Source organism: Oncorhynchus nerka, linkage group LG23, assembly GCF_034236695.1.
Source record: "Oncorhynchus nerka isolate Pitt River linkage group LG23, Oner_Uvic_2.0, whole genome shotgun sequence".
In the NCBI taxonomy this organism is placed as follows: Eukaryota; Metazoa; Chordata; class Actinopteri; order Salmoniformes; family Salmonidae; genus Oncorhynchus; species Oncorhynchus nerka.
Window position 1 is genome coordinate 31,402,337 of NC_088418.1, and position 27,637 is coordinate 31,429,973.

The 27,637-nt window shown below is 42.1% G+C and overlaps 1 protein-coding gene across 1 annotated transcript; it reads left to right on the top strand.

Moving 5' to 3' along the window:
• Window positions 1–215: 215 nt before the first annotated feature.
• On the top strand, window positions 216–27,300 carry LOC115106720 (U5 small nuclear ribonucleoprotein 40 kDa protein-like). The gene is made up of 11 exons (XM_029629726.2): window positions 216–326; window positions 12,241–12,581; window positions 13,806–13,890; window positions 14,166–14,295; window positions 22,384–22,609; window positions 22,762–22,870; window positions 23,293–23,324; window positions 23,451–23,550; window positions 25,200–25,265; window positions 25,583–25,675; window positions 26,455–27,300. The coding sequence occupies exons 2-11, from the start codon at window positions 12,241–12,243 to the stop codon at window positions 26,599–26,601; spliced, it is 1,329 nt and encodes a 442-aa protein (XP_029485586.1). The 5' UTR covers window positions 216–326; the 3' UTR covers window positions 26,602–27,300.
• Window positions 27,301–27,637: the final 337 nt, after the last annotated feature.

Genomic DNA, 27,637 nt, shown 5'->3' on the forward strand with positions numbered 1-27,637 from the left:
ATATACTGAGTTTATTGTGCAAACATTTATTACAAGGTAGCTTTTATAGATGTTGTAGTGCGTGATAATAATCATATGTTCCCTCAATTTGGCACCTCATTGTTTTTGCCTTTACAATTGCGTCATGGGTCATGACACTCCATGAGCGGAGGGGGTTTAAAATTAGGTTGGTTGCTAAGCAACGATGTTAGTTGTCACCTCGATTCAAATGACTGTCTGGAGGAGAGGCGAGAGCTAGCGTTGAAAACATATGTTGGTGTTCAAATACAACATAACACAACAGTCAACCAGAAAAAAGAAACAAGGATTACTCAAAAAAGGATAAGGTGGGATGATTCCGTTTTGGGTTTTGCCTTTTTTATTGATCCAAAGTGTGTTGGTTTGATCATGACAGCCAGCCACAGGGCAAGTGTATTGCCAACTAGATAGCTAGCTAGATGAATCTAGTTAGCTAGCTAAAGGTATACCCAGCGATGTGAAGTAGGTACACAAAGGAAACAGCATAGTGGGTCAATTACCGCAACAACTACGAGCGTTAAAACTTCTCTACCAAACGTATCTGCTGTGTTGGTCCTGTTGCTACCACGGTGTAACAGCGTGAAGCAACACGTGCACATGCGCAGATACCGTATGTGACCGTTGCCGCATTAAAAACAACTGGGAACTCCGGAAATCTCTGCCTCAGGAAAAAACAGGCTCAGACTGGGAAAATTCGTTTAGTACAGTCATCCAACTTTGACCTATTTTTTTTCCCGAGTTCCCAAACAACAGACTGAGCACACTTGACTTGAAACAACGATATAGATGTAACCATTTGCCATTCAATGTATCATCTGAGAGGCACTGGTGCTCCCAAGTCAAAATTCCACGTGCATTCCACAGGTCATGTTTATAAGTGAGTGTTCCAAAAAATGATCACGATTAGGAAAAGAGTTGAGAGTTTTTCGAGGCACGCCAGTCCTCCTGTATCTCCAAAGGGGTCTAAGGGGTATGGCTTAAGGTTCAATTAGGGACTGGGATAGAGGATAAATACATACTCAAGCTAAGTCTATTATGTCATTGATTGTCCATTTAACATTTTCACACAATCACCACTGAACATTTGAGTCTGAAAACCATGATCTGAGAGCACTATGTGGACAATCAAAATATGTGAGAGTTCAACTTGTGAAAATAAAAGTTCATAAATAAATAAAAAAAGTTCAGAACTGGTGTGTTGAGTAACATAAGTATATCAGATTCTTTAGTAGAGGGGCAGCACTCAAAATAGATTTTTCAAAGTTACTTGATGTTTTTTGGTATTCATTGAGGCAACAAAAAGATTGTCAGTGGGTCTGATATTGTTTCTCCACAGTGTTCTTTTCCTGGGTGTGACCAAAGGTCAGGTCATATTGTACAAACCTGCAGTTTTACAGAAACCACAATAATATACAATAATACAATAATGTTATGATCAGTGCATTACAGTGAGAAAACACAAACAACACAATTATTGCCATTATAGTTAATCAAGTCATTCCCATTTCATTGCCAACTACATAAGATCAGTTATTTGACAATAGTGATTTCACACACAATAGTGTGTGAAAGAAATGCACAAATCATTTGTAGTCTCCCAGCAGTAGTTGGGGTACCATGAGGATGAGGTGTTTCTGTGATTATGCAGCCAGAGTTGCGCACTTGCCAGACATCAAATCAAAGTTTTTTTGTCACGTGCGCCGAATACAACAGACCTTACAGTGAAATGCTTACTTACAGGCTCTAACCAATAGTGCAAAAAAGGTATTAGGTGAACAATAGGGTAAGTAAAGAAATAAAACAACAGTAAAAAGACAGGCTATATACAGTAGCGAGGCTATAAAAGTAGCGAGGCTACATACAGACACCGGTTAGTCAGGCTGATTGAGGTAGTATGTACATGTAGATATGGTTAAAGTGACTATGCATATATGATGAACAGAGAGTTGCAGTAGCGTAAAAGAGGGGGTGGCAGGACACAATGCAGATAGCCCGGTTAGCCAATGTGTGGGAGCACTGGTTGGTCGGCCCAATTGAGGTAGTATGTACATTCATGTATAGTTAAAGTGACTATGCATATATGATAACAGACAGTAGCAGCAGCGTAAAAAGAGGGGTTGTGGGGGGGCACACAATGCAAATAGTCTGGGTAGCCATTTGATTACCTGTTCAGGAGTTGTCTTGTTTTGCACGCTTTGTGCAAAATAAGAAAATGCAGTACTACAGGATATTTATTAACGTTATTAGCTAGCTACAACTGGCATGTTGACGTATCTCCAACCATGATCAACTGACCATGACCTAACCATCTGGGTGGTCTTAACCAATCATAGCACAGTATGATACGGCAGTAAAATGCATCCAATTACAATTCAGTATGTTTACACAAATGAATATTACATCCCCCTTCTTTTAAAACAAAAGAAAAATGTTTACATATTCTAAGCGTTTCTTTTGAATACATGCTCTGTAGTTTGGACTCAAGGTAAGTAACCATTTATATTGCATACTACACCAACTGAATCAACATAGACTCTGAAACAATGATCCAACATACTGTTATTTTCAGAGTAAAAGCCTGAAACAATGCCTAAAGACTGGCCACATGTAGAAGAAGCCATAGAGATCGTGAACTGGGTCCTAAGTCTTTGTATGGTGGATAGGCTTTCAATGGAAAAACAGCCTTTCAAAATAATAGTACTTCCTGGATGGATTTTCCTCAGGTTTTCGCCTGCCATATCAGTTCTGTTATACTCACAGACATTATTTTAACAGTTTTGGAAACTTTAGAGTGTTTTCTATCCAAATCTACTAATTATATGCATATCCTAGGTTATGGGCCTGAGTAGCAGGCAGTTTAATTTGGGCACGCTTTTCATCCAAAATTCCGAATTCTGCCCCCTACCCTAGTGAAGTTGATTGAAAGAAAAAAACAAAAACCTGCAGAAACTAGGCCCTCCACGGAATGAGTTTTACACCCCTGGTCTAAAGGCTTGATTCTGTTTACTTGGTTTGTTCAGATCAAATGGTCACACCGCACATCACCCACCTTGAATCTGAGCGGAGGAGTTAGCAATTTGAAACTATTTAACCATGAACTTAACCTGGATGTTTTATGTCATTTATGTCATTCCTTGTTTGGGTCTGTTGTCACCTCCTTCTTTGCCCATAGATGGCTATTACCAGCTCATCGTCCTCTACGGTCCCGGGGTAATATCGCTCCTTTTCCCTTTTTTTCCGCTTTTATTTTAAGGGAGTATGCGAGTACACTCATTCGGTTCACCTAGCCAAGTTCTGCTAGGCACCAGCCAAACCTATGTATGCGGGCGGTTTAAGTGTTTAATGCTGTTTGCTCACAGGACCAGCTGCACTGGCGAGTCCAGCATACACAAGGCTGCGGGGCCAGACGGATTACCAGGACGTGTGCTCCGGGCATGTGCTGACCAACTGGCAGGTGTCTTCACTGACATTTTCAACATGTCCCTGATTGAGTCTGTAATACCAACATGTTTCAAGCAGACCACCATAGTCCCTGTCCCCAAGAACACAAAGGCAACCTGCCTAAATGACTACAGACCCGTAGCACTCACGTTCATAGCCATGAAGTGCTTTGAAAGGTTGTTAATGGCTCACATCCTGCAATGCTGAAATGCTGCAAAGGTCCCGCGAGAGAGGAGTCCGGCTCAACCCCGAGAAGAGCACAGTCGGCAATACAGAGGTCAGCTACTTCGGACATTTTCTCACAGCGAATGGAATCAAGCCAGACCCACAGAAGATCTCAGCCATAAAAGAAATGGAGCCACCAAAGAACCGTGCAGAGCTGAAACCGTGCAGAGCCAAGTTCGCACCCAGCCTCTCCAATGCTAATGCACCCCTGCGTCAACTGCTAAAGCAGTCCCGTGAGTTTCTCTGGGACAAGCAACACGACACTGCTTTCCAGAATGTGAAAGACTTGATCACGAGAGAACCAGGACCAATCCTTGCCTACTACGACCCCAACAAAGTGCTTAGACTCCAAGTGGACATGTCAAAGTATGGACTAGATGCAGTGCTACTGCAAGAAGGAAAACCCATCGGCTACGCTTCCAAATCTCTCACAGACTGTGAAATCAACTAAGCTCAAATCGAAAAAGAGCTCTACGCCATTCTGTTCGGATGTAAACGTTTCCATCAGTACGTATATGGACGACAAGTCATTGTGGAATCCGACCACAAACCCCTTGAGTCAATCATGAGGAAACCATTAGCCGCAGCCCCGCCAAGGCTACAGAGAATGATCCTTCAACTACAAAAATACGACTTCGCAATCACTCACCGTCCAGGCAAAGACATCCCTGTCGCAGACACACTCTCCAGGAAGTTTCTTACCTACAAGGACAGCAGCCTCTGTGAAGGCATGGACATGCAAGTGCACACTGTGTACAGCAACTTACCAGTCAGTGACACAAAACTGAAGGAGATCCGAGTAAAAACAGAAAAGGACTCACAACTCACACAGCTGAGGAAAGTCATACAGGATGGATGGCCTGAGGAGAGGAGAAAATGCCCTCAGAGCGTATAAGAATTCTGGAACCATCGTGATGAACTATCACAGATCAACGGAATAATTTTCAAAGGAGAGAAAATCATTATTCCTACCAGTCTCAGACTGCTGGACACATGGGCATGGAAAAGTGCAAACAGAGAGCACGGGACATTTTGTTTTGGCCCGGAATGTACAAACAAATAGAGGACATTGTTGGTAAATGCGCCATCTGTCTTGAACGACGCCCCTCAAACACGAAAGAGCCAATGTTACCTCACTGTATCACAGACCGACCCTGGCAGGTTGTGGCAACCGATCTGTTCACCTGGAACAACGAGGACTACATCGTAACAGTGGACTACTACAGCAGATACTTCGAACTCGACAACCTTAACAGCACCACATCTGCAGCTGTGATACACAAACTAAAAGCAGCCTTTGCCAGGCATGGCATTGTAGAGACTTTAATATCTGACAATGGGCCCTGTTACAAATCAAATGAGTTTGAATCCTTCACAAAAGCATGGGAGTTCACACGTCACCACATCACCCTCAAAGTAATGGCCTTGCTGAAAAATCTGTGCAGATTGCTAAATTACTCATGGACAAAGCAATAGCAGACAAGCGAGACCCCTACCTCAGTCTCTTTGAATACCGCAACACTCCTGTTGACAACTTCAAATCACCAGCCCAGCTGTTGATGAGCCGCAAACTTCGCTCAATCCTTCCCAGCACCAACCAGCAGCTGCAACAACAACAAAACTGAACACAAAAGAACAATACACTGATGAGATTAACTGTTCCCCTGAAAGAGAACGTGATGGACTAAACACACACACACACAGCACAACATACACCATACTGACATGCAACACCACAAGAACTGTTGACTGACACAGAAGCATGCTCAGCATCATATCGCACAAGGTCAGGAAGAGAGGTCAAGCCCAGAGCTGCCATAGACATGTGAAATGTCAAAGGGTGTAGGCGGATCGCTGCCCTAAGAGTTCCAGACTGTAAACTTGTTATTGAAAGTTCACTTGAAATGCTTTGGTATTGTAGTTGTTTGAAATGTTAATATGACATTTCTACAGTGAAAGCTGAGTTGCTGTTTTTCCATTGAAAGCCTATCCACCATACAAAGACTTAGGACCCAGTTCACGATCTCTATGGCTTCTTCTACATGTGGCCAGTCTTTAGGCATTGTTTCAGGCTTTTACTCTGAAAAATGAGGGAGATACGGCACTTTCATTGAGTGGACAGTGGAAATTTCCAGACATGATTTCAGCGCATGATCGGGAGTGCGCCTTTCTTGTTTCTCTTTTTCTATTGACGAAGCTTTTGTCCAGTTGAAATATTATTGATTATTTATGACAAAAACAACCTGAGGATTGATTTTAAACATCGTTTGACATGTTTCTACAAACTTTTATTGTACTTTAAAAAAACTTTTCGTCTGGATGTTGTGAGTGCGCATTGTGCCTTTGGATTACTGAACTAAACGCCCCAACAAAACTGAGGTTTTTGGACATAAAGAGGGACATTATCGAACAAAACAAACATTTATTGTCTAACATGGAGACCTGGGAGTGCCATCTGATGAAGATCATCAAAGGTTAGTGATGAATTTAATCGCTATTTCTGAATTTTGTGAGCCCTCTCCTTGGCTGGAAAATGGATGTATGGTTTTCTGTGACTAGGCGCTGACGTAACATAATCGTTTGGTGTGCTTTCGCTGTAAGGCCTTTTTGAAATTGAACACTGTGGTTGGATTTACATGAAGTTTATCTTTAAAATGGTGTATAATACTTGTATGTTTGAGGAATTTTAATTATGGGATTTCTGTTGTTTTGAATTTGGCGCCCTGCAATTTCACTTGCTGTTGTCGACCGTCCCACTGGTACCAGAGAGGTTTTAAGACCCAGCCAACCAGGTTTCGGGAGTACCTTACAATTTATCAGTGACCTTAATTCATCAATCAAGTACAAGGGAGGAGCAAAAAGCCGCAGACACTGTGCCCTCCGTGGAACGAGTTTGACACCTGCTTTAGATGTTAATGTTAATTATCCTTCATTATATTTGTCAAACATGACTGGCGTTTTGGCCTATGTTTATGTACTTAAACATCTCATTAAAGTTTGTCTACATTTTCTGGCGACTCCCTCATGTCAGCATCATTTTGGACATGAGGCTGTAGCCAATATGTATATCACTTACACTTTGACATGTAGGCTTTTAAAAAATGTATGTACATGAAAAATTGATTTGGAATAAAATTCCAATATTGGCCTATCTGATCCAATTCTAATCGGAGTAATTGTTTGATATTATTTTTTGTGCTTTTTTTAACTTGTCCATTCGGACAACTAAATCTATATTCTTCTTGTCCGACTATTTATTTCAGTTGAGCGGACAAGAGGACAAGCGTAAATGTCGAGTTGTGTACCTCAAACATGAGATGGTCGGAGATGTAGGGTTGTCTGGTTTGCACTGCCTGCGATGTAAAGGTATGCCACTGATTGAAGGACCGACCAGAAGCGCATTGGTGGTTCTTCAGCACAGGGTGGGAACAGTGGAAGAAAAAACACAAGTATTATTGGGCATTGGGGATATCATTACACAGATCAAGACACAGTCTGCCATGTAACAAAGTAACTGAGTCGAGGAAGATTGAGTGTAGTATTGAGAATAGCATGGAGTGTAATTGAAAAGCTCAAGTCGTTATTAGATAGAAAATAGAACGTCATGGCCCCGCCTGCCTGTGGGGAAACCTCCTGTGGTTACCTAGGTTACCCCATTGGCTCACAGAAAAATTGTCAACTTTTGCAAATGCAATTTTCTTATTGTCTCCTTGATTTAGTAAATTACAAAACAACATTTAAGAAAATTACAACATGTCTAAAGATGACTTTTCAACATTGCCTGCTTCCGAGCATTCTCACTAGTTAGAAAAATGTGACTTGACTGGCTCGATTTGGTCTTATGTAGCAACATTTGAAATTGTGTTTTTTACATTGGATTATAGTAGAGATTTAGAGCTAGAAAATGGTATATCATACACTGCAGTTGAGGAACAATGGGAAAGTAATTCTGCTTTGAAAGTTGAAAAACTTGTAAAACCACTTTTGAGAAAATGGCCCGTGAATGTTTCGGTACACCTACTGGAGAGCTCATTCTTTGTCTAGACCCATTCAGCATGGTTCATACCATCTTATGCTTTAGCCCCACCCATCTCTTTAAGGATTCACATGTGAGGCCATGTGCTAAACTGAGTGAGTACTTTATATTACTAAACAAGTTTTCAAGACTAAAGGCTGGTTTATACTACGTCTATCGACATGTCTATACAGTTGTCAGAGTGACATCATGAACATTCTATTGTCGCAGACATCAAACTTGCCGTTTTGTCATTATGAAAAAGTATAAACACAAACACGACAGGCTGCATGACATCAACAGCGTGATCCAAAATAGCATAACTGGTGTATTTTAACCGGAACATTAAGCTAGCCAAGACCAACACCACAAACAGACTATACAGCTACAACTAGTGAGTGGAATTACAAACCGACTATACTAAACAAATTAAATGTCTTACATGTGCCTACTTGGACACCAGGTCCCCACATTTCACACTCTCCCACACCGAAAAGCCTGAAGCCCTGAAGCCTCATTGTCTTCTCTTTACAGCAATAGCCATTTGCTTTCCAAACTATGTTTTCCTGCAATGAAATTGGGGGTTGAGGAGAGATATTAAAATATATAATAATTTTCTATTAGTTTACAATTCTAGACTTGGCGAACGGGAACAATATCAAATTAGGAAGATGGCATTTTCTCGCCCTTGGCTTGCAGGCCTGCTACTGCTAATGTAAAAAATGTAGGATTACAAACTAGTCCACTAGTTTAGCTCTTTTCTCTGGAATGGCTCGCATAGTTTTCCATGGTCCTGAAAACATTTATTTTTGTGCTCAGTTTTATTAGCCACAATCTTGTCTTTACTAATTTAGTTTCAACACCCCTCTCACACACAAAAACCCATTATAATTATGCACTAGCCTACGAAGAAATGTGCACGCTGTTCACAACAAGCTTTTTTGCTAACAGACATGAGTTAAATTAACTTAAGGTCTCTGCATGCATCCCAGCTGAAACAGTTTTGAACAGTATGTTTACATATTATGACAACGTTTTGTAACATTTTTGTTCATTTTGGTTTTATAGCAAGGGTTTTTTCGTGTTGTTTGTGCACACCATACTTTTTCTAGAGGCAAGTTGGAGTAGGTAGCCGAACTCTACGCCAGTCAACAGTAGCGATTCTTCTTCGGTGATAGTTAACGGCAGTTGGCATCCAATATTTTGCATTACCGCCCCCAACTGAATTATAGTATAAATCCATTACACTTTATTATACAAAATGGGACAGGGGAACTCCCCCCCCCAAAAAAATATATAAAATAATTATATACAGTACCAGTCAAAAGTCTGGACACACCTACTCATTCAAGGCATTTTCTTTATTTGTACTATTTCTACATTGTAGGATCATAGCGAAGACATCAAAACTATGAAATAACACATACGGAAGGAATCATGTAGTAACCAAAAAAAGTGTTAAACAGATCAAAATATATTTTATATTTGAGATTCGTCAAAGTAACCACCCTTTGCATTGAAGACAGCTTTGCACACTCTTGGCATTCTCTCAACCAGCTTCATGAGGTAGTCAGTCACCTAGAATGCATTTCAATTAACAGGTGTGCTTTGTTAAAAATACATTTGTGGAATTTCTTTCCTTCTTAAGCCAATCAGTTGTGTTGTGACAAGGAAGGGGGGGTATACCTATTTGGTAAAAGACCAAGTCCATATTATGACGAGAACAGCTCAAATAAGCAAAGAGAAATGACAGTCCATCATTACTTTAAGACATGAAGGTCAGTCAATCTGGAATATTTCAAGATCTTAGAAAGTTTCTTCAAGTGCAGTCGCGAAAACCATCAAGCGTTATGATGAAACTGGCTGTTATGAGGACCGCCACAGGAATGGACCCAGAGTTATCTCTGCTGCAGAGGATAAGTTCATTAGAGTTACCAGCCTTAGAAATTGCAGCTCAAATAAATGCTTCACCCTCATTAAAGTAACAGACACATCTCAACATCAACTGTTCTGAGGAGACAGCGTGAATCAGGCCTTCATGGTCGAATTGCTGCAAAGAAACCACTAGTAAAGAGTACCAATAAGGAGAAGAGACTTGTTTGGGGCAAAAAACACAAGCAATGGACATTAGACCGATGGACCTATGTCCTTTGGTCTGATGAGTCCAAATGAGAGATTTTTGGTTCCAACCGCTGTGTCTTTGTGAGATGCAGACGCAGGAGGATCTCCGCATGTGCGGTTCCCATTGTGAAGCATGAAGGAGGAGGTGTGATGGTGTGGAGGTACTTTTCTGGTGAACACTGTCAGTGATTTATTTACAATTCAAGGCACACGTAACCAGCATGGCTACCAAAGCATTCTGCAGCAATATGCCATCCCATCTGGTTTGCGCTTAGTGGGACTATCATTTGTTGTTCAACCATTTCAATTTGACAATGACCCAACGGAGCTCCATGCTGTGTAAAGGTTATTTGACCAAGAAGGAGAGTGATGGAGTGCTGCATCAGATGACCTGGTCTCCACAATCAGTTGGACACAGAGTGAAGGAATGGCAGCCAACAAGTGCTCAGCTTTTGTGGGAACACCTTCAAGACTGTTGAAAAAGCATTCCAGGTAAAGTTGGTTGAGAGAATGCCAAGAGTGTGCAAAGCTGTCATCAAGGCAAAGGGTGGCTTCCTTCATGACCTGGCCTCTGTAGGTTGGTATAGAATCTGCTTGATCCCCTCTGTCAAAGAAGCTTGGACCTTCTTTTTTAATATTTTCAGTAGTTTTGTTAACAAACCCAGCCCCCAAAAGAAAATGAGAATTAAAAACAGCCCCTGGAATGACCTTGATCTGGCAGAGTTACTCAACCTCAAGAATTCCATTTGGCAAAATGCTCTAACCTCAAGAAGTTCTGGAAAACGGTTAAAAACCTGGAGAACAAACCCCCCTCCTCACAGTCCCTTAATGTTGATAATGTGGTTGTTACTGACAAGGAGCACATGGCTGAGCTCTTTAATCAACACTTTATTAAGTCAGCATTCATATTTGACTCAGCCATGCCTCCTTGCCTGTCCAACATTTCCTCATCTCCCACCCCTTCTAATGCAACTAGCCCCGATGCGCCTCCCTTTTTTCCCATTTTGCGTCTCCCTTTTTCCTGACGACAAAACAGTGGTAGACCTGATCACCGACAACAATGAGACAGCCTATAGGAAGGAGGTCAGAGACCTGGCAGTGTGGTGCCAGGGTAACAACTTCTCCCTCAACATGATCAAGACAAAGGAGATGATCGTGGACTACAGGAAAAGGAGGGCCGAGTATGCCCCCATTCTCATCGACGGGGCTGTAGTGGAGCAGGTTGAGAGCTTCAAGTTCCTTGGTGTCCACATCACCAACAAACTATCATGGTCCAAACACACCAAGACAGTTGTGAAGAGGCCACGACAAAACCTATTCCCCCTCAGGAGACTGAAAAGATTTGGCATGGGTCCCCAGATCCTCAAAAAGTTCTACAGCTGCACCATCGAGAGCCTCCTGACTGGTTGCATCACCACCTGGTATGGCAACTGCTCGGCCTCCGACCACAAGACACTACAGATGGTAGTGCGTACAGCCAAGTACATCATTGTGGCCAAGCTTCCTGCCATCCAGGACCTCTATACTGGGCGGTGTCAGGAAGGAAGGCCATAAAAATGGTCAAAAACTCCAGCCACCCTAGTCATAGACTGTTCTCTCTGCTACCGCACGGCAAGTGGTATCGGAGCGCAGTCTAGGTACAAAAGGCTTCTTAACAGCTTCTACTTCCAAGCCATTGAACCCCCCCCTCCCATTTTTACTCTGCTGCTACTTTCTGTTTATTATCTATACATAGTCACTTTACCTCTACCTACATGTACATATTACCTCAATTACCTCGACTAACCTGTGCCCCCACACATTGACTCTGTACCGGTACCCCCTGTATATAGAGTCGTTACTGTTATTGTATTGTTGCTCTTGAATTTTTATTTATTTATTTATTAAGATTTTTTACTTCAGTTTATTTTTTAAATACTTTCTTAATACTTATTCATCTTAAAACGGCATTGTTGGTTAAGGGCTTGTAATTAAGCATTTCACTGTAAGGCCTACACCTGTTGTGTTCGGCGCATGCGACAACTATAATTTATTTTAATCTACTCAACATTTTAAAATGTTCATATCTTCGACTGTGAGTGATGTTTGCACAAAGTGATAACCAAAGTGTCTTATTAGGAATTTTGAAATCTAACTTCTCTATGTTCAATACCGGAACCCTGGCCCCTTGCTCGCTCATCGCAATGGTGTGTTCGAGCAGTAAAGATAGCGAAGCTGACTGTAGACATAAGTTGGCGAGGTGCATCTGTGGCACCCGAAAGTCAGTCACTGTAGTCTAAAGTGGTTTTCCAACAGCAAGACTCAGATCAACATGCCAGTGTCAACATAGCTGCCATTGTGTAAGTTTTTCTTTAAAAATACCTTTGATCTATAAAGTTCATAAAGAAAATCTATATTACATCTCATGTTCTCCTATCCAGATGTCTAACAATGCCACTGCAGCCTCCAGGAGAGGAGTCTTCCAAGCTCATGGTGATGGTGAAGAAGAGTCTAAACAACCCAGTCATAGCTATATGCTGAGTGACTTTGACTCAGACCCCAGCACAGACCCTGGATCTGAGACTGACCCTGACAGTGAAGAAGCAGAGTTAGACAGAGCACCAGACACACATAAAGAGAGTGCCACAACTGGTCTAGATCTCACTGAATTGAGAGATGTAGGTAAAGGCCCACAGACCAATGTCTATAAAGAAGAGGCGTACATAAGTACTACACACACCCAGCCTAAAACCAAAGGAGAGCTCCACATTCACTCTGTGTTGTAAGTAGGTTAAGCCTTGTGTGTCTGTGTGTGTGTGCGCAGAGATACCCATCCAAAAAAAATATTAAAGTAAACTACAAAGTACTGTTGCTAAAAATGTGTTTGTATTTTAAAACACAGAAAATACAAAATTCGATTTTACTTTTGTACCTAATTCACCCCATTATCCTTGCTCTGGAAGTGCTTTCTTTCAAGCTCCTCCACCAATACCTCGTGGCCTCACACGATAGTGCCATAAGACTTCTGATACCAATGCATTACATTTGGGATTGTAGGGCCCAAGAAATTGTGAACCGCTATTAAAAAAATCATTTTAGAGACGTTTTCCAGTATTTTGAAGATTTTCTGAAGTATCTTGTTACAAATTACATGGTGATTTTTTTCAGGCCTTTCATATACAGTGCATTCAGAATGTATTCAGACCCCTTGACTTAAACCACATTGTGTTAGGTTACAGCCTTATTCTAAAATGGATTAAATACAAAAAAATGAACGGAGCAAGGTACAGAGAGATCCTTCATGAAAATTTGCTCCAGAGCGCTCAGGACCTTCAACCTGGGCGAAGGTTCACCTTCCAACAGTACAACAACCCTAAGCACACAGCCAAGACAATGCAGGAGTGGCTTTGGGACAAGTTTGAATGTCCTTTAGTGGCCCAGACAGAGCCCGTACTTGAGCCCAATCGAACATCTCTGGAGAGACCTGAAAATAGCTGTGCAGCGATGCTCCTCATCCAACCTGACAGAGCTTGAGATGATCTGCAGAGAAGAATGGGAGAAACTCCCCAAATACAAGTGTGCCAAACTTTAGCGTCATACCAAAGAAGACTCAAGGCTGTGATCGCTGCCAAAGGGACTTCAACAATGTAATGAGTAAAGGGTCTGAATACTTATGTAAATGTGATGTTTAAGTTTTTATTTTGAATACACATTTGCAAAAAATACTAAAAACCTGTTTTTGCTTTGTCATTATGGAGTATTATGTGTAGATTGATGAGGGGGGAAAACTATTGAATCCATTTTAGAATAAGGCTGTAATGTGACAAAATGTGGAAAAAGTCAAGTGCTCTGAATACTTTCTGAATGCACTGTACAAATGACAAAATACTCTGTGTAAGTGTGTGTGTGTGTCTACATCTAAAATTTCACAATATGCACTGACAGTTGACAAATATCCAGAGGTGTGAAGGCCTTCTCCACCTCCATCTCTCTGTCCATGTCTCAGGGAGTGTGGGAGTGAGGTGATGACGTGCCAGTTCAACAATGAAGGAACTCTGTTGGCTGTTGGTCTGAGTGACGGAGCCATCAAGGTATTGGACTTGAACACCTTTTCTGGATTTATGTTCATCAAGGCACACTGTAGCAAAACGTTTTGCACCAGACAATGAAAACAAATGTTTTTTATTGGACAAATGCAGATAGTATCTCCCCACAATATAATTTTCCTTTTCCTTCCTAATGAACACAACCCCGTTGATATGTGGCCGACCAATTGACGTGTAGGAGAATGATAAATTATAGATCCGTCCTTATAGATCTGTCCTTGGGACGTCTGAATTAATTTAACTACATCTGTCTTTTTCAGCTCTACAGTATGGACAATGGGGATTTTTTACAGACACTAAGGGACAGCAGCAGCATTCTGTCCTCTCTACCAGTTACTGCACTACGATTCACTCTGAGCTCCCAGTCACGTTGTCTCCTGCTGGCTACCTGTGAGTAATACATCTTACTCCCATAGAAATAGAATGACTAGAATGGACATTCAAATTCAAGTCAATGGGTGGACCTGGCTGTGAGTGATACATGTTAGCCCTCTCTGAGGGCCCCTCTCCTGAACAAACATAACCTGTCCTAAAGGGTCACACACTCATAGAAATAGAATGACTAAAATGGGAGAAGCCCCTCAGACCAAGGCAATTAAGTGCGCTCAATGGTACAATCAATATGTCTGCCATTGTAGACCTGTAATTTCTAATAAGTTGACTTGGCAGGAGAGAGAGAAGATTTTAGGCCATGGTGTGGTTTAAGTAATAAACATCTTAGATGCAAGGGCATGGTACTAAATCATGTTTCTTCAATCTCAAGTTAGACATTCTCAATGATGTATACATGCATCATTACAAACGTTGATTGATATGAAGCTGATACAACTTTCAGTTAAACAATGAGAACAATGAGAGTTCTGCTACTTTGTCATGTTTCTGGTACAGTGATGTTCCGCATTTTGAGCCAGTAGAAGATTCAACTGTCACGAGTTTCTAGGGCCTCTGACAATTCTGCATCCTGTATGATTTGAGGCACATGGTGATGGAAAACACTTGTTTACTTCAGACTTTTTAAAGTTATGTGTAAGCAATTAAGCAGGTTACTCGTGTTATGATTGTAATCAAAGATATGTGAGGATATGACATCCGGAACGTCTTGGCATCCGGCTTTTCTCCTCCACAATGCACCAGTGTTGGGGAAGCTACTCTAAAGATATAGTTTACCAAGCTACCAATTACTTCACACTAGAAGAAATTAAGCTACCCTAAAGCTACCCTTAAGGAAAATATAGTATACTTACTACTTCTACTACTTCTACTACTTCTAAGTTACTTAGAAAAAGTAGTTCACTACATCCAAACTACTTTGTGAAAAATTATCATATGTAAATCTGAAATGTCATAAACTACAAATTGCATGAACAGATCCCTTTGGGTCATACTATGTTTAGATCATGTGTAATTTAGCCTATTAAACACACTATTATTATCCTATTATCCATCCACCTGACAGGTGTGGCATATCGAGAAGCTGATTAAACAGCCTGATCATTACACAGGTGTACATTGTGCTGCACTCCTTAGCTGTCTTCATAGGATAACTATTTTTGGTTCCAGGGAGAACCCTTTTTGGTTCCACGTAGAAGCCTTTTGGGTTTCATGTAGAACCCTCTGTGGAACCCAAAAGTGTTCTACCTGGAGGGTTATTCAAAGGGTTTTCCTAGCCGAATAACCATTTTAGTTTCTAGATAGCACCTTTTTTTCTAAGAGTGTGGGGACAATAAACGGCCACTCTAAAATGTGCAGTTTTGTCACATAACGCAATGCCACAGATGTATCAAGTTTTGAGAGAGAGTGCAATTGGCATACTGACTGCAGGAATGTCCGCTAGCTGTTTCCATAGAATTGAATGTTAATTTCTCTACCATAATCTGCCTCCAACGTTGTTGGCTTCTTCACCTGCAGGATCGTCTGAGACCAGCCACCCATACAGCTGATGAAACTGTGGGTTTGCACGATCAAATAATTTCTGCAAAAACTGTCAGAAACCGTCTCAGGGAAGCTCATCTGCGTGCTCGTGCTAGTGTCGTGTGGGCAAGCGGTTTGCTGATGTCAACGTTGTGAACACAGTGCCTCATGGTGGTGTTGGGGTTAAGGTATGGGCAGGCATAAGCTACGGACAATGAACACATTTGCATTTTATCGATGGCAATTTGATACCGTGACGAGATCCTGAGGCCCATTGTCGTGCCATTCATCTGCCGCCATCACCTCATGTTTCCAGCATGATAATGCACGGATCATGTTGCAAGGATCTGTACATAATTCCTGGAAGCTGAAAATGTCCCAGTTCTTCCATGGCCTGCATTCTCACCAGACATGTCACCCATTGAGCATGTTTAGGATGCTCTGGATCGATGTGTATGAAAGTGTGTTCCAGTTCCCGCCAATATACAGCAACTTCAGACAGCCGTTGAAGAGGAGTGGGACAACATTCCACAGGCCACAATCAACAGCCTGATCAACTCTATGCGAAGGAGATGTGTCGCGCTGTGTGAGGCAAATGGTGGGCAAACCAAATACTGACTGGTATTCTGATTCACGCCCCTACTTTTTCTTTTTAAAGGTATCTGTGACCAACAGATGCATATTTATTTGTATTCCCAGTCATGGGAAATCTATAGATTATAGTCTAATGAATTTGTTTCAATTGACTGATTATTTTATATGAACGGTAACTCAGTAAACCTTTGAAATTGTTGCATGTTGCGTATTATATATATATATTTTATAGTTCAACTACCACCAAGCTACTGCAAAATGTAGTTTACCTTTTAGTCATTTAGCAGATGGTGTTATGCAGGTGAGTGAGGACCCAACAGCGATTCAACAGAAACAGAGTCTTTTAATGTCCAAACAGTATAAATATAATCACACCCCAAGCCGACCCCAACAGATACTAAATGAAACAGCCCATGGCAGACCACCCAGATGTGACCCCGCCAGATGTGACAGTCTGGGTATTACGCACAGTGACTTTCCCCGGTCCCAGCTATAATAAGCACGCTGTGGGCTACATGGGGAGAAGTGACATCCAAGTGATAAAACCTCATAAAAGTGTATGGTGAAGCCCAACTTGCTGCAGCACAAATATCTCCTGTAGTTAACCCTTTAAACAATGCCCTAGATGCTGCCAGACCCCTGGTGCAGTGGGCACGTACACCGCTAGGTAACCCTTGTCGCTTGCTGATAATATGCCAGGGAGATAATCCAGTGGGAGAGACGCTGCTTAGAGAGCGCCTTGCTGCGAGGTGGATTAGCAAAACAGACAAAAAGCTGCTCAGATAACCGGATATCCCGGGTCCTTTCAATGTACGTGCGTAAAGCTGGCACTGGACACTGGATATGGAACCTCTGTTGTTTTTCAGAAGGAGGCGAAAAGGAAAATACTTCAAAAGCTAACGACCTGTAGGAAATAGCCATGACTTTTGGGGCGAAGGCTGCATTTGGACGTAACGTAACCTTGGAGTTGCCTGGGGCATACAGGAAGGGTGTACAGATAATGCATGGAGGTCCCTAACACATTTAGCCAAGTCCAAAGCCATGAGCAGGGAGGTTTTGTAGAAGAGGATCTTCAGATCCACAGACTCCAGAGTGCCTCCAAAACCAGCGCCAAGTCCCATGCGAGCGCAGTAGGTTTAGAGACCGGTCTGAGACTGCGTAACCTTTCAGGAACCGCACCACCAGGTTTTGAGCCCCCAGTGAGGTTCCGTCAATTCCCACATGAGCCCATAGCGGCTATGTGCACTTTTAAAGTGGAGAATGCTTAAAAAGCTCCGTAGGAACATAAGGATGTTCCTCACAGAGCTCTGAAAAGGAACCAGTGCTTTATCTTAGTACCACAGCTAAAACATTTGCCACTTATAGTCATACAGCCCTCTCACCCTTGCAGACTGAATGGTAGCAATAACATTCAGGGGTTAACCTCTAGCCATCAGATTGGCTCTTTCAGGGGCCAGGCCCATAGGAAACAAATACTCAGCCTCACAAGCCAAACGTGCCCGTGCGCCTGGGACACCAAGTCCCCATGCAACTGGAGTTGCCACCGGTCCCCACCTAAAAAGGCAAATGATCTCTGTGAACCAAGGCTGCCTGCCCCCTGACAATAGCAGAGGGTCCCCACCAATGGGCCATAGCCCATAGGCCTGACAGGGACACCCAAAGCGGCTGTAATAGCTGGGGGCTCGTGAGCATTCTGAGTTTGACTCTGAGGTGCTTGCTGAGGGCACGTAGGTCTAGAATGGGATGCAAAGTCCCATCCATTTTCGTAACCATGAAATACAGTCTGTACCAGCCATCCCAGATCTTCAACATAGGAACCACTCAGAACAACTTGCCTGCTTCTGGAGACGGGAGGATTTTTCATCTCAAAACGGAAGCTGAGGCCTCGGGAACAGTCGACGTGATGATGCTGCAGAAGCGTGCGGGACGCACAACAAATTGTAGCCTGTACAAGGGACACTTTTCATCGAACTCACATGCGAGAGACACAACATGTTTGACACCCGTGAACACTGTGGAACTGTTTATGTGCCATGGTTTGCCTAAAGCCCAGCCCACTCTGGGTACACAGGCTCCAGTGATCAGTGACAGTGCCACTTGGGGGTACTGTTGTCACAACGAGCCTCACTTGGTTTAGGCGGGAAGATGCGTTCCGGTAACTGGCTGGACCACACGCATTAAATATAGACACATAGAAAAACCATTATCATGTTGGTTACCCCACCGACCGTCGTAGGTACAGGTGACAAAGCGCCTAGTAACCTAGCTGGAAATGGGACAGACACAGGTCTCTACAGTGCAGCCATTTTACTCACAAATGAGCCTAGAAATTGATGTGTGCAACTGAAACAGACAAGTATGAGCACATGTGCAAGTTGTGATTTGTAGCAAAAATAAATGCTGCCGTAGCTATTTTCAAAGTATTTCTGACGTTTTGCCTCATAGCTGGTAGCTAATCGCACAAAGAACTATGAATCCCATCAAATGAATCTTTCAGCACTGGCACTGTTGTTGCTGCTCAAGGTAATACCACCACTCATGCAGCAACGGGGCTGAGAGCACTGTGAGTGAAGGGCTGAAAGAGTCATTTTTAGCATAGAAGTTGGTCGAATTTACCCGAAAGTCTACTAAAGTGTTTCTTGGCTATTTATAGCGTTTTGGTCACACGCTGGGTTGTTTGTCAATGTTAGTTTGAGCTCGCTCAACCACTAGCAAAGAGAAGAGATGTTTTGTCTCACCTAAGTTACTGAATATTTGAGGGTACATTGTGCTTGATTGAGCGTGGAACACTCCCAAAAACTTTTATCCGTGCACTTTTTGTCATTTCTTATCATAAAAACCCTCTTTCCTCAAATACTATCATTGTGCTCCTAAATTTATTTGTGTGCGCTTACAGTAGGGAAAAAAAGTCTTTAGTCAGCCACCAATTGTGCATGTTCTCCCACTTAAAAAGAGAGAGAGGCCTGTAATTTTCATCATAGGTACACTTCAACTATGACAGACAAAATTAGGAAAAAAAATCCAGAAAATCACATTGTAGGATTTTTTAGGAATTTATTTGCAAATTATGGTGGAAAATAAGTATTTGGTCACCTACAAACAAGCAAGATTTCTTGCTCTCACAGACCTGTAACTTCTTCTTTAAGAGGCTCCTCTGTCCTCCACTCGTTACCTGTATTATTGGCACCTGTTTGAACTTGTTATCAGTATAAAAGACACCTGTCCATAACCTCAAACAGTCGCACAAACAGTCAAACTCCACTATGGCCAAGACCAAAGAGCTGTCAAAGGACACCAGAAACAAAATTGTAGACCTGCACCAGGCTGGGAAGACTACAGGTGCCAATAAAGTAATCCTTCTCCCCCTCCCCCCCCCCCTTAAAAGACCTAGATGCACTATTGTAAAGTGGCTGTTCCACTGGATGTCATAAGGTGAAAGCACCAATTTGTAAGTCGCTCTGGATAAGAGCGTCTGCTAAATGACTTAAATGTAAATGTAAATGAATCTGCAATAGGTAAGCAGCTTGGTTTGAAGAAATCAACTGTGGGAGCAATTATTAGGAAATGGAAGACATACAAGACCACTGATCATTTTCCTCGATCTGGGGCTCCACGCAAGATCTCACCCCGTGGTGTCAAAATGATCACAAGAACGGTGAGCAAAAATCCCAGAACCACACGGGGGGACCTAGTGAATGACCTGCAGAGAGCTGGGACCAAAGTAACAAAGCCTATCATCAGCAAGGGTATTGAAGATGAAACGTGGCTGGGTCTTTCAGCATGACAATGATCCCAAGCACACCGCCCGGGCAATGAAGGAGTGGCTTCGTAAGAAGCATTTCAAGGTCCTGGAGTGGCCTAGCCAGTCTCCAGATCTCAACCCAATAGAAAATCTCTGGAGGGAGTTGAAAGTCCGTGTTGCCCAGCAACAGCCCCAAAACATCACTGCTCTAGAGGAGATCTGCATGGAGGAATGGGCCAAAATACCAGCAACAGTGTGTGAAAACCTTGTGAAGACTTACAGAAAACGTTTGACCTCTGTCATTGCCAACAAAGGGTATATAACAAAGTATTGAGATAAACTTTTGTTATTGACCAAATACTTATTTTCCACCAGAATTTGCAAATAAATTCATAAAAAATCCTACAATGTAATTTTCTGGATTTTTCTTTCTAATTTTGTCTGCCATTGTTGAAGTGTACCCATGATGAAAATTACAGGCCTCTCTCATCTTTTTTGCACAATTGGTGGCTGACTAAATACTTTTTTGCCCCACTGTAATTTGAGTCAATTGGAGTTGTACCTGTGGATGTATTTCAAGGCCTACCTTCAAACGCAGTGCCTCTTTGCTTGACATCATGGGAAAATCAAAAGAAATCAGCCAAGACCTCAGAAAAACAATTGTAGACCTCCACAAGTCTGGTTCATCCTTGGGAGCAATTTCCAAAATGCCTGAAGGTACCACGTTCATCTGTACAAACAATAGTACGCAAGTATAAACACCATGGGACCATGCAGCCATCATAAGTCTCAGAAAGGAGACGTGTTCTGTCTCCTAGAGATGAACGTACTTCGGTGTGAAAATTTCAAATCAATCCCAGAACAACAGCAAAGGACCTTGTGAAGATGCTGGAGGAAACAGGTACAAAAGTATCTATAGCCACAGTAAAACGAGTCCTATATCGACATAACCTGAAAGGCCGCTCAGCAAGGAAGAAGCCACCACTCCAAACTGCCGTAAAAGAAAGCCAGACTACGGTTTGCAACTGCACATGGAGACAAAGATCGTACTTTTGGGAGAAATGTCCTCTGGTCTGATGAACCAAAAATATAATTGTTTGGCCTCCCATACCCCAGAGCGCACAGGAACCAGGTTGGGAGCGGGCAGCCACCACATACCCCACGCCCAGTTAGACAAGTCCTTGGTCCGACCACCAATCCAACTCCGCCTCCTGCACCTCGGCTGGGCCGAGGTAATTCCAAGATTTCTCAAGAACGCTACACATCTCTCCAAGGAGTTTGTACGCAGTACGTGGCAATGCGCACACGAATGGTTCGATGGAGGGCTTCCTGCGAGTGTTCCAAGCTAAGACAAACTATACATAGATCATGAGTGTCTTTCAGAGAAATGTTATAGTCACATGACTGGGGACATGATCTCGACCCCGAACCCAGCTTGTAGGCATCGTCATCTTTGTCGTTTTCTTAGCCATATTACTCATTGCACCAACAAATTGAAGAAAAAGTAATAGTTTGTGATTAGAAGGCTTTTGAAAACAAGTACAAAATTCAGCACACAACATCCAGGGGCTGAGCACACTCTACCACTATAAAGCAATCTAGTTTTCCAATTGTTTTGTTTTACTAGAGCGAATCGTTCCGGGTCACACCGACATGAAGAAAGGAATAATTGAAGGAATAAATCCGAGCCTCATGCTTATCACCTGTGGAAGGTGGCCTTGTCAGGCATGATTGTGTATCCTTCAACCGAAGCCGTGAAAGTGCGACTCCCTATAGTATGTTGTACTGAAATTGACCGATTGAAAGAGAGCTATTGATAGACATGCATCATTGGATTCTCTAATATACAGAAAACTATAAAAGTATCTATTTCATGTGCAGTATGTTTCGTACTTTGGGTCTCCTGGATCCCAGACCACAGACAAACCCAGCCATTGATGGTTAGCTCTGCATGAAGTTCCCCCCCAGACCGCCAGTGACACAATCTAACTTTCAGCTTCAGTGCACACACAGTATTCCCTAGCGTGGGGCTGCAGCTGGGGCTAAATTCCTTAACAGCAGCAAAATGTGAAAACTGCAAGGGTGTGAGTACTTTCACTAGACACTGTGTGTGGTGAATCCCACTAACTAACACATAATCATGCATCGATGTCAATGGGAGAAATAAGGATTCTCCTCTGTATTGAAATGGACAATTACCAACTCCTTCTCTCCTGTGTCGCTTCCTCGAGATGCCAGCGGCATTGTGAGGAGCTGGTACGTGTGGGGAGGAGAGTGTTTGTGGGGGGTGAGAGACGTGGGGGAGACTGGAGGTGGAGAGGGAGGAGGTGGACAGAGACAGACCCTCTCGCTCTCCATCTCCGCCTCTGGAGAGAAAGCAGCCACAGGGGGGTCCGACTCAGCCATTCATCTGTATGATCTCTCCACTCACCAGAGACTGATGACCTGCAAGGCCAGGTGGGTAAAACATTAGTAATCCCTGAAAGCAACATTTTCTACAATACAATTTTTTCCTGATGTGGAACATTATGACAATTTTATCATTATTTAAAATAAAACATTTGAATGTGCCTGGTCGTTGTATTTATTTTCCACCATTTTATTTTCAGCTCCACAAGAACAGTTATGGATGGACATTGTTTTCGGGTTTTCGCAGTGACTTTTCACCCAGAGATGGAGAGAGAATTCATCTCTGGGGGTTGGGACAACACCATACAGGTAACAATTGCAGTTTACTGTATAGAATCCCAAAATCTTAAGAAGCTTGATTTGTGAACACTAGTCTGGTCTAGTAACTAGAGACCACATTCATACATTTGTTCTAGGACAGGGGTGTCAAACTCGATTCCTGCAGGCCTGTGTATCTGTTGGCTTTTGTTATTGATGTTATTTATTGTAAATTCGTATTCAGTTAAGACATAGAGCGGTGACAATGACATTAATTGATCATTGAAGTACAAGGTAGGAGTGCTAACCTGCAGACACATGGCCCTCCAGGAATTTTTGTTTGACACGCCTGTTTAAGTAGATCAATTTAGAAACTGCCGTGGCAAGCAAGGTGATTTTCCAGGGAAAGTCATTCAATTCAATTAATTAAATTTATTTAAAATATCTGTCGAATAATATTTGTCTTCTCACAGTTTTGGGATACCAGACAGCAGCACTCTGTCAGGTAAAACTGTAATTGTTTTATTTGTCTTCAATCATTATGGTTTATGCGTCAGGATTATGGTGTATGCATCCAGATTAGCCATGGACAGGTTTTATAAGGCATTATCTTTGTCTACCCTGCTTTTAGGATGCTTTCGGGTCCTCACGTGTGTGGTGATACGCTTCAGATCGATCCAGCTGTCAACCACATCCTGTCTGGCTCCTGGAGGAGGGACAACGCACTGGAGGTGACAACACAGCAACAAACAAATAGGGTTGGGTAGTAACGGATTACATGTAACAGGGATGACGTAATCAGAATGCAAAGATTAAGTCACAGCCCAGATAACTTTAGAAAAATGTGCAGACATATTACAGTAAAAAATTCAATGAAAAACACTGGATTCAACTTGTCAAGGGCTTGATGATTATTTGACGAGTAGAATTAGGTGTGCTTGTCTAGGGCCACAACAAAAATATGTACTGTTGGGGGTACTCAAGGATCAGAGTTGGGAAACAGTGTACTAGACTGTAATAGTATTTAAATGAATTATTTAAAATAAAATGTGGGTTGGGAAAGATTTCCCTGGAACTTGACAGTGCAGCTGACCTCTTAGCCGTGATGCCAGTAAATCAAGAAGATGCAGGAGGAAGTTGAGCCAGCACTTGCCCAAGATTGATGGTTCCCACTAGCTACAGTGTATATGGTTAAAATGTATGAAAACAGAAATAAGCTTTTTGGTCTTAATTTAAGGATAGGGTTAGGCATAAGGTTAGCAGTGTGTTTAGGGTTAGGATTTAAGGTTAGGTTTCGAATCAGATTTTAAGAAGAGAAATAGGTTGGGTTTATGACTTTGCCACTTGTCCAGATAGTGACGACCAAGATTGCTGGAGGGTTATTTAGAGATTGAATTTACACTGAATATACCAAACATAAGGAACACCCCCCTTTTGTCCTCAGAACAGCCTCAATTTGTCAGGGAATGGACTCTACAAGGCGTCGAAAGCGTTCCACAGGGATGCTTGCCCATGTTGACTCCAATGCTTCCCACAGTTGTGTGAGGTTGGCTGGATGTCCTTAGGGTGGTGGACCATTCTTGATACACACAGGAAACTGTTGAGCATGAAAACCCCAGCAGCGTTGCAGTTCTTGACACAAACTGGTGCACCTGGCACCTACTACTACACAGTACCGTGTTCAAAGGCACCTACATTTTTTTGTCTTTCCCATTCACCCTCTGAATTCCACACATAAACAATCCATGTCTCAATTGTCTCAAGGCTTAGAAATCCTTGTTTGACCTGTCGCCTCCCCTTCATCTACACTGATTGAAGTGGATTTAACAAGTGACGTCAATAAGGGATCATACTTGTACCTTTCACCTGGATTCACCTCGTCAGTCTATGTCGTGGAAAGAGTAGGTGTTCTAATGTTTTGTATACGCAGTGTATCTGTTTGCAGCATAAACTGAGAAGGCAGTTGCAGGCTAACCAAGGATAGTCACCCAGAAGTAATCCGATTTTATTCAGTACATACTGAGAGGTTTAGGGTAACCTTTCTCATGGTTAAAGGTTAGAGATCTGTCTAGTTACAGTAAATCACATAATCCTGCAATCATTGTCTCTGACTTTGACAAACATGTTATTGTTTTCGTCTTAATACAAAATGGTTTCCCCTCAGCTCAGGTACTGTAGCTTTACACAAACTTTAACAATTGTTTTCCTATTTCAATCAATGTGATTATTATCTCCATATTGATACCAGGGCATGACCCTAAAACTATAGCTTATTACACAATGTATTGGGACATTTGGGTGCCAAAGTGGGTGCAGACAAAGACAGCTGCATAGCATGCATACTTCTCTCTCTCTTGCACTTTTTCTCTCTCTCTTTTAGATCTGGGATTATGTCTCAGGTCAGAAAGTGACTGAAGTGCCTCATGACTACCAAGGAGAGAGCAAAGTGAGTCCATCAATATAGCCACACAAAAAAAATGATCTAAACCTCAACTACTATTCCAAAGGTTATATCTAGAACTTAATAGGGTTTTTCGGCTGTCCCCATTGGAGAGCCCTTTGAATAACCCTTTTGGGTTCCAGGTACAACCGTTTTCGATTCCATGTAGAACCCTTTCCGCAGAGGGTTCTACGTGGAACCAAAAGTGTTCTACCTGGGAAAACACAAGGGTTCTTCAACGGGTTATCCCATTGGGACACCCAAAGAACCCTTCTGGAATTATTTGTTCTAAAAGTGCTTGTGTCAAATGGTTGTTCACACAGATCTACACATGCCATTGGCTTGGCCAGGATCATATCGTGGCAGCTGGGAGCCAATCAAATATGCTGAGAGTCATTAACAGGTGGACTATGACGGTTAGTATATTGGTATTTTAGGTACAGTATAAAGTAGTAAAGTTTATAATTATGTAGGAATTCTTGTGAAGTAAGATATCTTGCAGCTTTGTTCAAGTCTATTATTGCGCGGTGAGTCGTTTATACAGTAAGCAAAACTCAGAGAAGCGATAAAATATTTATTTATGCACTTTATATAAACAAAAAATGGCACTCAACAGTTTACTTGCCATTTTACAATGGGCACCTCTTAGCTAGCAACTGTTTACCTTCCTCCTACAGCACGTTGTTGTTATACCCTCTGATGGTATAGTAAAAAAAAAACAGACTCCATCAATCAAAGGTTAAAGGGACAATCCACTCAAAACTTTTTTTTTCATTTTTTTTTTTCATTAGTCCACTGAGAACAACGGTGAAGGAGTCACAAAATGTTTTGCATGTCAGCAGTCATGTTTTCAAGATATTGGAATGATGCTTTTTGCATCATCATTATGATGTGGCCGGTGACACTTCTCAATGTAATCACATCAAGGTCCATCACCGTTGTTCTCATCTGGTAATCAATGGCACTTCTTTGTCTGAATAATGCATGGAAATAGATATATTTGTTCAAATCAACACTGAAGAAATGAATATAATTATGAATTCACAGAAATCTAATATTCTTCAACCACCTCTTTCTATTTCTGTCTTTATTTGTCTCTTTTACACTTCCTCCCCTTCTTCTTCCTCCTCCTCACCCTCCCTCTTTCTCTTTCTCCCCCTTGCTCTCCCTCCTCTCCCTCTCCCTTCCCACTCAGACTGAGTCCAGGTTGCTGGGCCTGTCCTCGGCCGTGTTTGGCACGTCCGTGTGTCTGGCGGGGAAGTGGACAGGCCTGATTGCAGCCACTTCTGGGACCAGTGTGTATCTGCTGGAGCGAGATGGTCAGCAGCATTCCAAAAAGTAGGGCTTCCAAGGAGAAATTATGTTACATTCAACGGCGCCGTTCGGTTGTCGGTCGCTGTGTTTTTAACGCACGCGGAACATTACGTTTTTGTTTACATGTCCTGAATGTAAAGATGTAAACTTGTTTTAGTAAAAAAATATATACATAATAATTCTAAAACATTTTTTTTTTGGTGCACACGGATTACTTAACTCAAATGTAACGCAAGAGGTACCAAATTATTTAATGTTGTATTCATATATTTGCTAAATCTTCAACATTCATATCCTGCATGGAAGCAACAGTATTTTGTTTTAGTCTCCCTCTAAACTTACTGTTGTTAATTCTGCTTTTATTACTTGATGTCGAGATGTTGAGTTACAGAACGTACACTCTTTTTATATGTAAGACATTGAACTATGTCATGTACAGGCGGATATATTTCAACAATGCAGTGTGAGTACGGACACATGAGAGCAAAATGTTGACTGCCAAAGTGCCTGAGGCCTGTTGCTCCAGTCATTGTCTCACAGGACTAAGTCAAAAGTTAACTAACTTTAGTGTGTGTTTGCAAACTAGCAGGCTTCAACGTTTCATGAGAGGCCATCCAAGGGAACTGTAAAATGTGTGTGTGAGCAGGAGATTAGGCAAAGAACAATGGAATTTTAAAGCAGCCATAATATAAAAAGTGAATACTTAAACTAATCTATGTCAATCAAATGTTATTGTGCTGTCTTTTGTTTATTTCTTCATTAGACTATAGCAACCTGTTTTTACTTGGGAAGTAAATAGCCGAAGGCTAGCTCCTCTGTTTGGAACTGATAGTTCTAGACACTCCCTTGTCCCTCCCTCGAACTCCATCACTGGTAAAAAAAGAAAGTGGAATTCAGTCTGGCCTGGGGAGTTACATAAGGGCACTTTAGTATAGGAAGTCGGAATGGCTTACACCGGGATAGAGCTCAGAGCAGGCAGACAGCACTCAGCCAGAGAGAGGAGGTTAAAAACAGAGTCGGAGAAGGGAGAGAACATTTTGGGCCTAGACAAATATTCTAGGAGA